At 32.5% G+C, this 13311-nt stretch overlaps 1 protein-coding gene across 1 annotated transcript in view; it reads left to right on the forward strand.

Moving 5' to 3' along the window:
* Positions 1 to 13311, forward strand: part of LOC130244126 (1-phosphatidylinositol 4,5-bisphosphate phosphodiesterase beta-4-like) — a 66210-nt gene that overhangs the window by 25937 nt on the left and 26962 nt on the right. The window contains 8 exon segments of the mRNA XM_056476411.1: positions 1498 to 1598; positions 3891 to 3948; positions 4238 to 4346; positions 6163 to 6373; positions 8557 to 8650; positions 8931 to 9010; positions 13054 to 13138; positions 13240 to 13311. Of these exon segments, the coding sequence (XP_056332386.1) occupies positions 1498 to 1598; positions 3891 to 3948; positions 4238 to 4346; positions 6163 to 6373; positions 8557 to 8650; positions 8931 to 9010; positions 13054 to 13138; positions 13240 to 13311 (810 nt within the window).

Consider the following 13311-nt stretch of genomic DNA (forward strand, 5'->3'; position numbering starts at 1 on the left):
TGTAAAAAACTAATAATTTAACTTAATAGGCAGAAGTATGCAGAGGGACTTTTTTTGCAGTAACCTAAGTCAAACGCTTTCGGTTAACTGTATGCGATTACAAAATCGGCACGTTTAAGGTCTGTTTCCTTTCAAAATCAACGATCTCCACTGCCTGATTGCTATACGCTATAAAGTGGATCTCAGATTGTACAAGAAGCACTCCATTAAATTCCATTTTCCTCCTGAACATTTATTTTACTCCAGTATTTTCAATGGAGTTTCTGTGCTAGCCTGCTGATCGTAATGGGCACGTGCATGTAAACGGCTTTTCAGCTCAGTTTACGCTTCAAAAACGAAATAAATGCTGACGTCTATTTCACTGATTATATTTTAATGACATTACAACATCAATGCTGTAAAAGGAACCGTATATAATTGAAAAAAGGTCACACTGACTGTTCACCGGAAGTTTATTGGTATGGGAAGAAGCAATAGCTGTGCATATACCCTATACCAGGGGTGTCCAAACTCGGTCCAGAAGGGCCAGTTTCCTGGAGAGTTTATCTCCAACTTGCTTCAACACACCTGCCAGGAAGTTTCTAGTATACCTAGTAAGAGCTTGATTAGCTGGTTCAGGTGTGTTTGATTCGGGTTGGAGCTAAACTCTCCTGGACACCGGCCCTCCAGGACCGAGTTTGGACATCCCTGCCCTATACCTTCATGTTGTCTCAACTCAAATGGATTGTGTTGAACCCAGTATTTATTTCAGTGTATCATTACTGCATGCAGGGCTGGGCCAACAATCTCATATTTTATTTTACATATTGTGTTCTTATATGTAGAGAAACTCCAACAATAATATATTAAATGAGCAAATATACAATATATATGTATATTAATGCCCTGTACGTTATATAACAAAAGATGCACAAGCACAATTCCACACAACTGCATTTGACATAAAGAAATCAATATATATAATCCATACTGACATATGATCTAATGGCGTTCATTCACTCATGTTAAAGACTGATCTGTATGTGTGTGTGTGTGTGTTAAAAACTAATGCATCTGTCTGCTTTCTGCAGTATCACAAGAACCTTCGCCTCTGGCAAAACAGAGAAGGGAATTTTCCAGGCGCTGAAGGATCTCGGTTTACCCAGCGGAAAGGTTCAGTACATTTTTACTGCATGTACATTCATCATTAAGATCTAGGATGGAGATATTACCTGTGTCGGATGTTGATGTGAAGCAACATGAGCAGTACTATATGCTCTCTGAATGCTTTTATTTACTGCATTCAGCACAGCAGAACGTTATGCATTGATTACATGCTACATTTGTGGGTCCATGACCACTGAGTGTTGTCAAATTACACACATGCTAATGTAGTATTGAGTATATGACTGCATGCTACGCTGATGATAATCAATACTAATATTTTATACTAATGAACTGCAACTCTTACAGCTGGTTTGTTTCTGAGTTTAAGCTCATATTCATATGTTTTAACAGAATGATGAAATCCAGCACGAGTTCTTCACTTTTGACAAGTTCTACAGCCTTACGCAGAAAATCTGCCCCAGAACTGACATTGAAGTACTTTTCAAGAAATTGTAAGCAACCTATTAATTAATATGAATTAATATGATGTATAATATTCAATAGAATATAAGCTTTATTATTCAAAATGTGTGCATTTAGCCGGAATATTATGATTGTTTCTATTTTCCACAAAAGTTTATTTGAAGGATTTTATGATTGTAAATAGTAATTAATTTAGTAATAATATTTAATAATAATATTTAAAACCAAAAAATTTGATATCTGTATGTATATATATATATATATATATATATATATATATATATATATATATATATATATATATATATATATATATATATATATAATTCTTGATAAAAGTGGCTAAATCAAGCATTTATTACTAAATAAAGTTGTCAGAATATCTTTAGAATCCTTCAACAGGATATAATAATAAATAATGTTTATTTATAATTTTCTAAATATCATGTATCAAAAATATCACATATATGTCATATATTTATACTATGTCAATATATAATTTTTGGATGGTTTTATAGTTTTCCAAAAAAAATATATCATATAATGAATGAATGAGCAAGTCAATGAAATGAATGAATGAGTCGATAATACAATAAATGAATGAATGAACGAGGCATTGAATGATTAAATGAATGAATGAATGAGTCAATGAACAAATAAATGAGTCAATGATTCAATGAACGAACGAATGAATGAATGAATGAATGAATGATTGAATGAATAAATGCTTATGGAAATACCCAAATATAATTTCACTTGGTCGTTTTTGCCTCCTATGTTAATTGATTAAGTCATTTTTTAATTTTAATGACTTCATTCATTGACTCAATAATTCATTCAATCAATCATTCATTGTCTCGTTGGTTCAATGATTTATTCATTTATTCATTCATCGACTTGTTCATTCATTGACTTATTCATTGCGTCATTCATTCATTGATCCAATGATTCATTCATTGACTTGTTCATTCATTGATTGTCTCGTTCATTCATTCATTTATTGCCTCGTTGATTGATTGATTGATTCATTCATTCATTGACTTGTTCGTTCATTCATTCATTGACTCGTTCATTTATTCATTCATTGATTTATTCATTCATTGAATCGTCTATTCATTCATTGACTGGTTCATTCATTCATTGACTCATTCATTCATTCATTCATTCATTTGTTGCCTCTTTCATTTATTGATTCATTCAATCATTCATACATTCATTGACCTGTTCATTCATTCATTGACTCACTCATTAATTCATTAACTCATTCATTCATTGAAGTGTTCATTCATTCATTGCCTCATTCATTTGTTGATTGATTCATTCATTAACTCATTAATAAATTTATTCATTGTCCCATTCATTCATTAATTTAATCATTACCTCGTTAATTCATTCATTGCCTCATTGATTGAACTCACTTATTCATTCATTAACTCATTCATTCATTTGACTCGTTCATTCATTCGTACATTCCTTCGTTCATTCATTCATTGTCTCATTCATTTATTTATTCATTTATTGACTTGTTCATTCATTCTTTGACAGACTCGTTCATTCGTTGACTCATTCATTCACTACCTCATTGATTGATTGATCGATTGATTAATTAAAATTCATTCATTGCCTTGTTCATTCATTCATTCTCATTCATTCATTCATTCATTGACTCATTCATTCATTAGTTCATTTATCTATTCATTCATTGCCTTGTTCATTCATTCATTCATTCTCATTCATTCATTCATTGACTCATTCATTCATTAGTTCATTTATTTATTCATTCATTGCCTTGTTCGTTCATTCATTCATTCATTTTTTGATTCATTCATTCTTTGACTCATTCATTCATTAGCTCAATTATATATTCATTCATTGACTCCTTCATTCATTGACCAATTCATTCATTAGCTCATTCATATATTAATTCATTGACTCGTTCACTCATTGACTCATTCAATCATTAACTCATTCATTAATTCACTCACTGAATTTTTTGCTTAAATTTGAATAACCAATTTAACTTTAACATTTAAACAAATACACATGATTCCAGCTTTACCAGGTCATCTCTTTAAACATCTCAAATCAGACTCTTGACTGATTTACAGCAGTCCACTGTCATGTTTGCTCTGGAGCTTTTTTGCATGAGTGAGTGTTGCTTTGGAGGACTGTTTTCCCACGAGTTGCACAACATATTCCAGTCTGCATGGCCTGAGCAGTTTGAATATTAAACTCTTAATCTAACTGGGCTCAATGAGAAACATGCAGCATTCAAGTTAACCACATAACATCCAGTTTTCCTGTCTTTTATTTCATTTCAGCAAGGGAGACAAAGGGGATTATTTGAGTGTTGAGCAGTTCGTCCACTTTTTGAATGATGTAAGCAGTGTTTTATTTCATTAACTTCTTCATTAACAGTATATACTAAGATAATGCAACCAGAATGAACAGTAAACAACTGTACGTTTTGTGTCTGCTCTTCTTTTAAAGGGATTCACTCTCTATCCTTTTAAGTAACATTTCTATTCTTCTTCAGCTTAATTTAAAGCAGTTGCTCTTTTGTTTAACTTTGGCCATGTGTTTATTAAACAAAGATGCTTTTAACAAATTACTAGCATTCCTTAACTGAGTTAATGTAACCTGTTTTTCTTTTCTCTCTCTCGGCTAGAATCAGAGAGATCCACGTCTGAATGAAATACTGTTTCCATTCTTCAACTCTAAATGTGCTTTCCAAATCATACAGCGATATGAGCCTGATGAGAAACTGAAGAGAAAAGGTGTGTGTGTGTGTGCGTGTGCGTGCGTGCGTGTGTGTGTGAAACATTTATGTGTTTAAATATGAGTAATCATGTATATACACTTACATTCACATATTCAGTTAAATTCAAGTTTATTTTTAGAACTATATATATATATATATATATATATATATATATATATATATATATATATAATTATTATTATTATTATGTTATTATAATATTAGTAAATATATATTATATGTTTATTAAATTTATAATTTTAAGTATTTAATAATTAAGTATTTATTTGTTTATTTAATTATTAATTTATTAGTTTATTTATTGTCCATTTCCAAAAGAAGATTACTACGTTTGTATTTATATATATATATATATTTATAACTATTTTTTTTGCAAGCTATTTGCTGTTTTATTTTGATTTACTACACATCTCTGCATGGTTGTTATATTTTTACAATGAAGCCATAAAACTCTTTTGTATTACTCCATTTTTATTACTTTAAATTATCAAGTAAAATAAAATAAAAAACTTATTTTTAAATTTAAAATCCTTCTTATTACTTTTTAAAGTGATATAACTAAAAACGTATATATGAAGTTTATATATGAATAAATATATGTTCTATTTCAAATGGCTATTTTATAGACTATAATTGTTTATTTATTAATTAATTTATTCATTGATTTATTAATTTATTTATTTAATTAGTTTTTAAAAATGTGTTTTTAATATCCTGCCTATTTATTTTTACAAAATATAACAAATCATTGTAAGAAATTATATTATAACTATTATCAATTGCTCATTAGCTGTTGATTCTTATTGTTTATGCCTTTAAAATCACCTTTATGTCTAATTATGTAAATGCATTTTTGTAATCTTAAAGCGCCACCTAGTGTATGCATACAGTAACTATTATAGTTTATTTAGTCTTGTGCACTTCAAAAGACAGATGTTTTAAAAGAAAAAATAAAGCTCTGGTTTATGCATCTGTGTCTGAGTATATAATGAAAATATGAATAAATTAAGTATTGAATGCACACAAAATTGTATAAGTACATGCATAGATGGATGGATGGATGAATGATAGGATACATGCATGCATTAATTAATCAGAATCAGAAAGAGCTTTATTGCCAGGTAAGTTCACACTTACAAGGAATTTGTTTTGGTGACAGAGCTTCTACAGTGCAACAGGATTACAGAGACAAGACAAAAAATAGATAATAAATATATATTCAAAAATAGAAGCAAGTACCATTCATGCATGCATGATTGCAATAGCAATCATGCATGCATGAATGAATAAGTGCATGAATTGCTGAATGAATACATGGATGCATGCATAACCGAATACATTAATCATTGAATACATGCATGAACAAATGCATAATTGGATACATGCATGCAGGGCTGAATGCGTGCATGAATGAATGCATGAATGAATGCATGAATGAATGCATGAATGAATGAATAATTGAATGCATGCATGAATAATTGAACGCATGCATGAATGAATGAATGCATGCATGCATGGCTGAATGAATACGTAAATGCATGCATAAAAGAATACATTGATAATTGAGGACATGCATAAAGGAATGAATAATTGGATGCATGCATGGCTGAATGAATACATGAATGCAATCATAACTGAATACATTAATAATTTAATACATGCATGAATGAATGGATAAATGAATAATTGGATGCATGCATACATGGATGGATGAAGTAATGCAAATATGACTGAATGAATACATGAATTATTGCATAAATGAATGAATGAAACATGAGTTAATAATTAAATGAATGTCTGTGTTTGTACAGGTCTGCTGTCGTGTGATGGTTTCTGCCGGTTTCTGATGTCTGATGAAAACGCTCCTGTGTTTCTGGACCGGTTGGAGGTTTACCAGGAGATGGATCATCCGCTGTCTCACTACTTCATCAACTCCTCTCACAACACTTACCTGACCGGCAGACAGTTTGGAGGGAAATCCTCGGTGGAGATTTACAGACAGGTGCTGCAGACCGGCTGCAGGTACAAACATCATCCTGACGACCTCAAGGTTCATGTTGCATTTCCTATAACATGAATGAAATAATTATTTTACTTATTATTTTTTAACTCTAATACATGTGTTTGTTTTAAATTATTTATTTACTTATTTATAAATATGTTATTGTGAAAATATTGCATTTTAATATTAAAATATTACATTTTTATTTTCAATTCATGAATGCAATTCAATTCCATCTTTATTTGTATAGCGCTTTTACAATGTAGATTGTGTCAAAGCAGCTTCACATAGAAGATCATAGTAAATTGATACTGTGTCAGTCCAGTTTTCAGTGTTTATGTTTAGTGTAGTTTAGCTCAGTGTGGTTTAATATTCACTGCTGAGAGTCCAAACACTGAAGAGCAAATTCATCTATGTACAGCTCCACAAGTCCCATAACCTGCAAGCCAGTGGCGACAGCGGTGAGGAACAAACTTCACCAATTGGCGAAAGTGAAGGATTAAAAAACCTCGAGAAAAACCAGGCTCTGTTGGGCTTGACCATTTCTCCTATGGCCAAAAGTCTTGTGCAGACGTGAATAAATAATTGCAATATTGTTTTGTTTTTGAAACATTTATTTTTACACAAAGCTTAAATGATTATAAATTAAAAAATATATAGTATTATTATGAGATCATTTGTTACTGTGCTTATTAAATAAAAACTATTCTTCAACTTAGATTGTACGTCTAATAACCTCCTAGGGCTTAGTGGCCACATACGTGGACAGCACATTTTAGCTCTAAAGAGGCTATTTAAAATACTTTGAATGTTTTATATTTTGTTACAGACATACGGTGTCATCCTGCAACTGTTTTGCAGCATATTTTAACTGTCCAAAATGGGGAAAAAATATATAGTTTTTACTCTCTGATAGTCAAAGCAAGTATGCATTATATGCATTGAAAAAATTCAGGAAAAGGTGTTTTATGGACATTATATATATATATATATATATATGGATGTCATTTTTTCTATAAAAGTAGATCATATCAAAAGATGATACTTAGGTTTTTATTCTAATTAGTTTCTAATAAGCCCAAATAGCAAAGAGAAATAACAAATGCATGTAAAAAAACACCTTGGGCCTTAAGAGGTTAATATGTAAAGCATTAAATATAATCAGAAAATCCCTTATTATTATATCTAATTATTATTTTATTTTATTTATTAATACGTTTTAATGGGAAACACTTAACTTTTTATTAATAAATCAATTTTAAAACAAATATTATGACATTAATATGAGTTTTGTTGTTAATACACTTTTTTAAATGATGAAAAATGCATTTTACAAACTGACAAAGGTATTTCCATTACTTTTTTAATCTCTTTATTGTACGTTTCCAATGATATCCATTCAGTCATTCATTCTGGAATATTTTCAGTTTAATGGCGTTATGCAATCACTTGATGTAAATTTGATAAGAAATCAGCACATAGGCAAGAATATGTTACTGTTTTATTGTAATACTGAAGTACACTTGAAATAATGAGTATTGGACTCTTCTTTTAATGTGTGTTTAATAACATAATCAAATTTCTCAACAGAAAATATGTAAAAATTCACTTATTTATTATTACATTTTAATTATTATAAATATTATTACATGCAATTGTTTATTATTACATACATAAATTACATATTTGTAAAATTGCATCTTATTAATTGCTGACGTTCAAATAATTTTTACAATTTTTATTATGCAATTTTGCTGCGTTTTTTTTTTTTTCTTTTTCTTTTTCAAAATCAGACTTAAAAAGGTCAAACTTTACAATAAGGTTTCATTAATGTTAGTTCATGTATTTACTAACGTGAACTAATACTGAACAATACTTGTACAGCATTTATTAATCATAGTTCAACCTTTACTAATGCATTATTAACATCCAAATCAATGCTTGTTGACATTACTAACTAACTAATGCACTGCGATTGAACATGAACTAACAATGAATGACTTTAATTTCATTTGCTAACGTTAACTAACATTAACAAATACTTTGATAAATGTATTGCACATGGTTTGTTCAGGTTAGTAAATGCATTAATTAACATTAGCTAGTACAACCTTATTGTAAAGTGTTACCCTCTAAAATGTATACACAGAATGCTTGTCATTTTAAGTTCATCGTTGACTTATTGACTGTGTTTTATTGTCAGGTGTGTTGAGTTGGACTGCTGGGATGGAAAAGGTGAAGATCAGGAGCCTATAATCACCCACGGCAAGGCCATGTGCACAGACGTCCTCTTCAAGGTAAACATTTTATTAAAAGCTATGTTTACTGATCTATTTTAATGTGCATTTTAGGATATAACCTCAAAGATGCTACACAAAGTTTTTCTTGCAGGTGTTTTATGCTATATTTTAATTTTGTGCATAAAATAAATTCGCAACTTTGGATGGAAACATAGCTGACATTACTGAAATTATCAGTTTGTCTGTGGTGTGAGACGATCAAGTAAATGGATCTGTGTTTATGCTGTTTTAGTGAATGTTTAGACTAAAAGAGACATTTACAGTATGTTCTATGCAGGATGTGATTCAGGGAATTAAAGAAACCGCCTTCCTGACTTCAGAGTATCCTGTGATCCTCTCCTTTGAAAACCACTGCACGTACGTTTATCCTTAGATTCATTATTAGTGATAATATATATTGTTCATTTATATATTATAATAAGTTAAAGGTGCAGTATGTAAGTTTGACACCCAGTGGTTGAACTAGGTACTGCACTCCTGGATCAAAACACATTTTCACTCGGCTTCTCCTCTGATGAGTCCACGCAAGTGCAAGTGGCCAGATTGACACAAGTGTGCCTGACTATCAAGCCTAAAGGCTGATTTAAACCATTTTCTTATTAAAAGCAATGGCACGTGATAGAAGGAATATATTCAACATTAAAAGGAGTTTTTGACCTAACCAACACCTGAACATATATATTTTAGAAAAGGCTTCTAATTCTTCTGAAAAACTGACAATGATCACCTCAGGTACACCTTGTGTGCTTTATTCAGTGTTAAATGCTAATAATGTGAGTTTGAATGACATTTTACCTGACATTTATTGCCATACTACTGAAAGCAGCAGCAGATAGTTCACCTCAGATCTGGAAGATAAAATAAACTGCTTGAAATTGAACTTTAGAACTGCAACTCAGTGTAAACCAACACATATCAGTGATTCAGCATCTACATTTAATAATGTTAAAGAAGTTTAATATACATTAATTTGGTTATAAACCTTACCATTTCGCTGGAGTGCAGTGAGTGCACTATTCTGTGCTTCTGAATGGCTGTATTTACATTTCTGTTGTGTTTCGTCTGCTGCAAACAGTCCAATTGTTTATCACTGCAAATCTCGTCACGTAGCGTGTCGTTAGGACACTGGGATACAATGTAACCTGCTCACCTAATGTTTACATTCTTAATATTTATATTATTTGCTAATTAATAACCACCTCATTTGGAACTCTGAATCTGCGTCTCATGTCGGAGTCTGCTACTGTCCACCGGAGGTCACATTTCGGTCACGGACACACACTTTGAGAGCCTTCATGTCTGAATGAATAAAATACGCTGTTTTCCACCAAGGCAACCCGGAGTGCTGAAATATTATTGGCTAAACTGGCATTGGGTGGGTTAAAGAGACCAAAACAAAGACAGACGTTCTGGCACGTAACGCAGATTTTCAAAGCCAAACATCTGACTTCAGCATTGTTTTTCAGATAAACCAGAATGTTCACTTAACATGTTTCTTAAACATCTGCAAACATATTATATTATTTTATGCTTTAGAAGAGTCAAAAACTTACTTACAGCACCTTAAATCAAATTTCAAAAAATTGCTTTAGTTAAAGTACAACTTACTATGTTTAGTTAATTTGACAAATGTTGTCAAAAGTTGAGATAACGAGAAAAGTAAAAACAATGCTAATAAAAATATTAATTTTGCTGCATATATTATCTATAATATATTCAGAATGCAGCAGCACGAGTGGTCTTTGATGAACCCAAAAGAGCACATGTCACTCCGCTACTCACCCGTTTGCACTGGCTGCCAGTTGCTGCCCGCATCAAATTCAAAGCTCTGATGTTTGCTTACAAAGCGACCTCTGGCTTTGCTTATCTGCTCTCACTTCTGCAGATTTATGTGCCCTCCTGAAACTTGCGTTCTGTGAATGAACGTCGCCTCGTGGTTCCATCCCTATGAGGGAAGAAATCACTCTACCGAACTCTCGCATTCAATCTGCCCAGTTGGTGGAATGAACTCCCTAACTACATCAGAACAGCAGAGTCACTTGCTGTCTTCAAGAAACGACTAAAAACTCAACTGTTTAGTCTCCACTTTCCTTCTTAATCTGCAATTGCCTCTCTGGCTATACCACTAACTGTACTCTCTCTCTCTCTCTCTCAAAAAAAAAAAAAAACATTACTAATGCTTTGCTTCTTAGACTTTACACACCTGAAACTTGTCTATAGCACTTGTTCACTGCTGCTCTTATAGTTGTGTAAATTGCTTCCTTGTCCTCATTTGTAATTCGCTTTGGATAAAAGCGTCTGCTAAATGACTAAATGTAAATGTAAATATATTCATTATATATTATCTATGTTGCATTTCTACTAACATTTACTAACAAATTAATTGATATCTTTATTTATTTGGGAATATATTTAAAGGTGCTGTATGGAAGTTTTTGACTCTTCTAAAGCATAAAATAATAAAATATGTTTGCAGATATTTAAAAAAAAAACATGCTCAGTGAACATTCTTGTTTATCTGAAAAACAATGCTGAAGTCAGATATTTTGCTTTAAAAATGTGCGTTACGTGCCGAAACGGCTGTCTTTGTTTTGGTCATTTTAACCTTTCCACTGCCAGTTTAGCCAATTATATTTCAGCACCCGGGTTGCTTTGGTGGAAAACAGCGTATTTCATTCATTTATTTGTTCAGAAAGGCTCTGAAAGCATGCATCGGTGACCAAAATATGACCTCTGGTAGACAGTATTAATTAGCGGAGGTTATTAATTAGCAAATAATATAAATATTACGAGCGTAAATATTAGGTGAGCAGGTTACATTGTAACCGTGTGTCCTAACAACACGCTACATTACAAGATTTGCAGTAATAAGCAATTTGGTGGTTTGCGCCAGACAAAACACAACAGAAATGTAAATACAGCCATTCAGAAGCACAGAATAGTGCACTCACTGCACTTCAGCGAAATGGTAAGGTTTATAATCTATGTAATACATATTAACCCTATTTTGTCACAGTTCTAAAGTTCAATTTCAAACTGTTTATTTTATTTTCCAGATCTGAGATGAACTTTCTGTTGCTGCTTTCAGTAGTATGGCAATAAATGTCACATAAAATGGCATTCAATCTCACATTATTAGCATTTAACACTGAATAAAGCACATGAGGTGTACCTGAGTTGAGTTTATCCTGTTGTTCAGCTGCAAGAAATAGAAGCCGTTTCTAATATATAAATTTCAGGTGTTGGTTAGAACAAAAACTCCTTTTTAATATGGTAAATATTCCTTCTATCGCGTGCCGTTGCTAGAACACGACTTGAGTCAGACTCGCTCTTCAATCTGGCAACCTGTGCTTGCGTTTGTTTTGATCCAGGAATGTAATATCTAATTCAACCACTGGGTGTCAAACTTACATACTGCACCTTTAATAGCTGTCAATTCCATTACGGTTTTATAAGCTAACATGATTGTAAGATCATATTTAAATGAAAAAAATAAATCTAATAAAATTGATCAACTTCTTTAAATGCGTATAGTTTGATAGTTTATAAAGTGTATAGTTTGAGTGATGTGCTGTAATTTGAGACAACTAGAAAAGTAACTTTGTTTCAACTAAATTTTTTTGCTGTATATATTAAATAATGGCAGCACACTGACTCAGTGGTTAGCACTGTCGCTTCACAGCAAGAAGGTCGCTGGTTCGAGTCTCAGCTGGGCCAGTTGACATTTCTGTGTGGAGTTTGCATGTTTTCCCCATGTTGGTGTGGGTTTCCTCCGGGTGCTCCGATTTCCCCCACAGTCCAAACACATGTGGTATAGGTGAATTGAATAAACTAAATTGTCCATAGTGAATGTGTGTGTGTGTGTGTGTGAGAATGAGTGTGTGGGTGTTTCCCAATACTGGGTTGCAACTGAAAGGGAATTATAAATAAACTTTAAATCCAGCTGTTTATTCAGTGGCAACGCAGTGGCGCAGTAGGTAGTGCTGTCACCACACAGCAAGAAGGTCGCTGGTTCAAGCCTCGGCTGGGTCAGTTGGTGTTTCTGTGTGGAGTTTGCATGTTCTCCCTGCGTTCGTGTGAGTTTCCTACGGGTGCTCCGGTTTTCCCCACAGTCCAAAGACAAGCGGTACAGGTTAATTGGGTTGGCTAAATTGTCCATAGTGTATGTGTGTGAATGAGTGTGTGTGGATGTTTCCTAGATATGTGTTGTGGCTGGAAGGGCATCCGCTGCATAAAAACGTGCTGGATAAGTTGGTAGTTCATTCCACTGTGGCGACCCCTGGATTAATAAAGGGACTAAGCCGAAAAGAAAATGAATGAATGTTTATTCAGTTCTTTTGTCGAGACAATCCAGAACAATAAATAATTACTAAATAAATGCAATGTTTTTTTTTTCTCAGGAAACATCAGCAGTATAAACTGGCTCGTTACTGCGAAGACATTTTTGGAGATTTGCTCTTGAGACAGCCGTTAGAGGATTTCCCTGTGTGTTTAATTACTTTTTTTTAATCAATATTCTGTTGTCTACTTTTTTAAAGGGCTGAAACCAATTACTTGAAGTTTTAGTTTCTTTTGTTTGGCCTCAGATGGAGCCGGGATGTCCACTGCCGTCTCCAAATGACCTCAAAGGAAAAATCCTCATCAAGAACAGAAGACTG

This window comes from Danio aesculapii, chromosome 17 (genome assembly GCF_903798145.1).
Source record: "Danio aesculapii chromosome 17, fDanAes4.1, whole genome shotgun sequence".
NCBI classification, from domain to species: domain Eukaryota; kingdom Metazoa; phylum Chordata; class Actinopteri; order Cypriniformes; family Danionidae; genus Danio; species Danio aesculapii.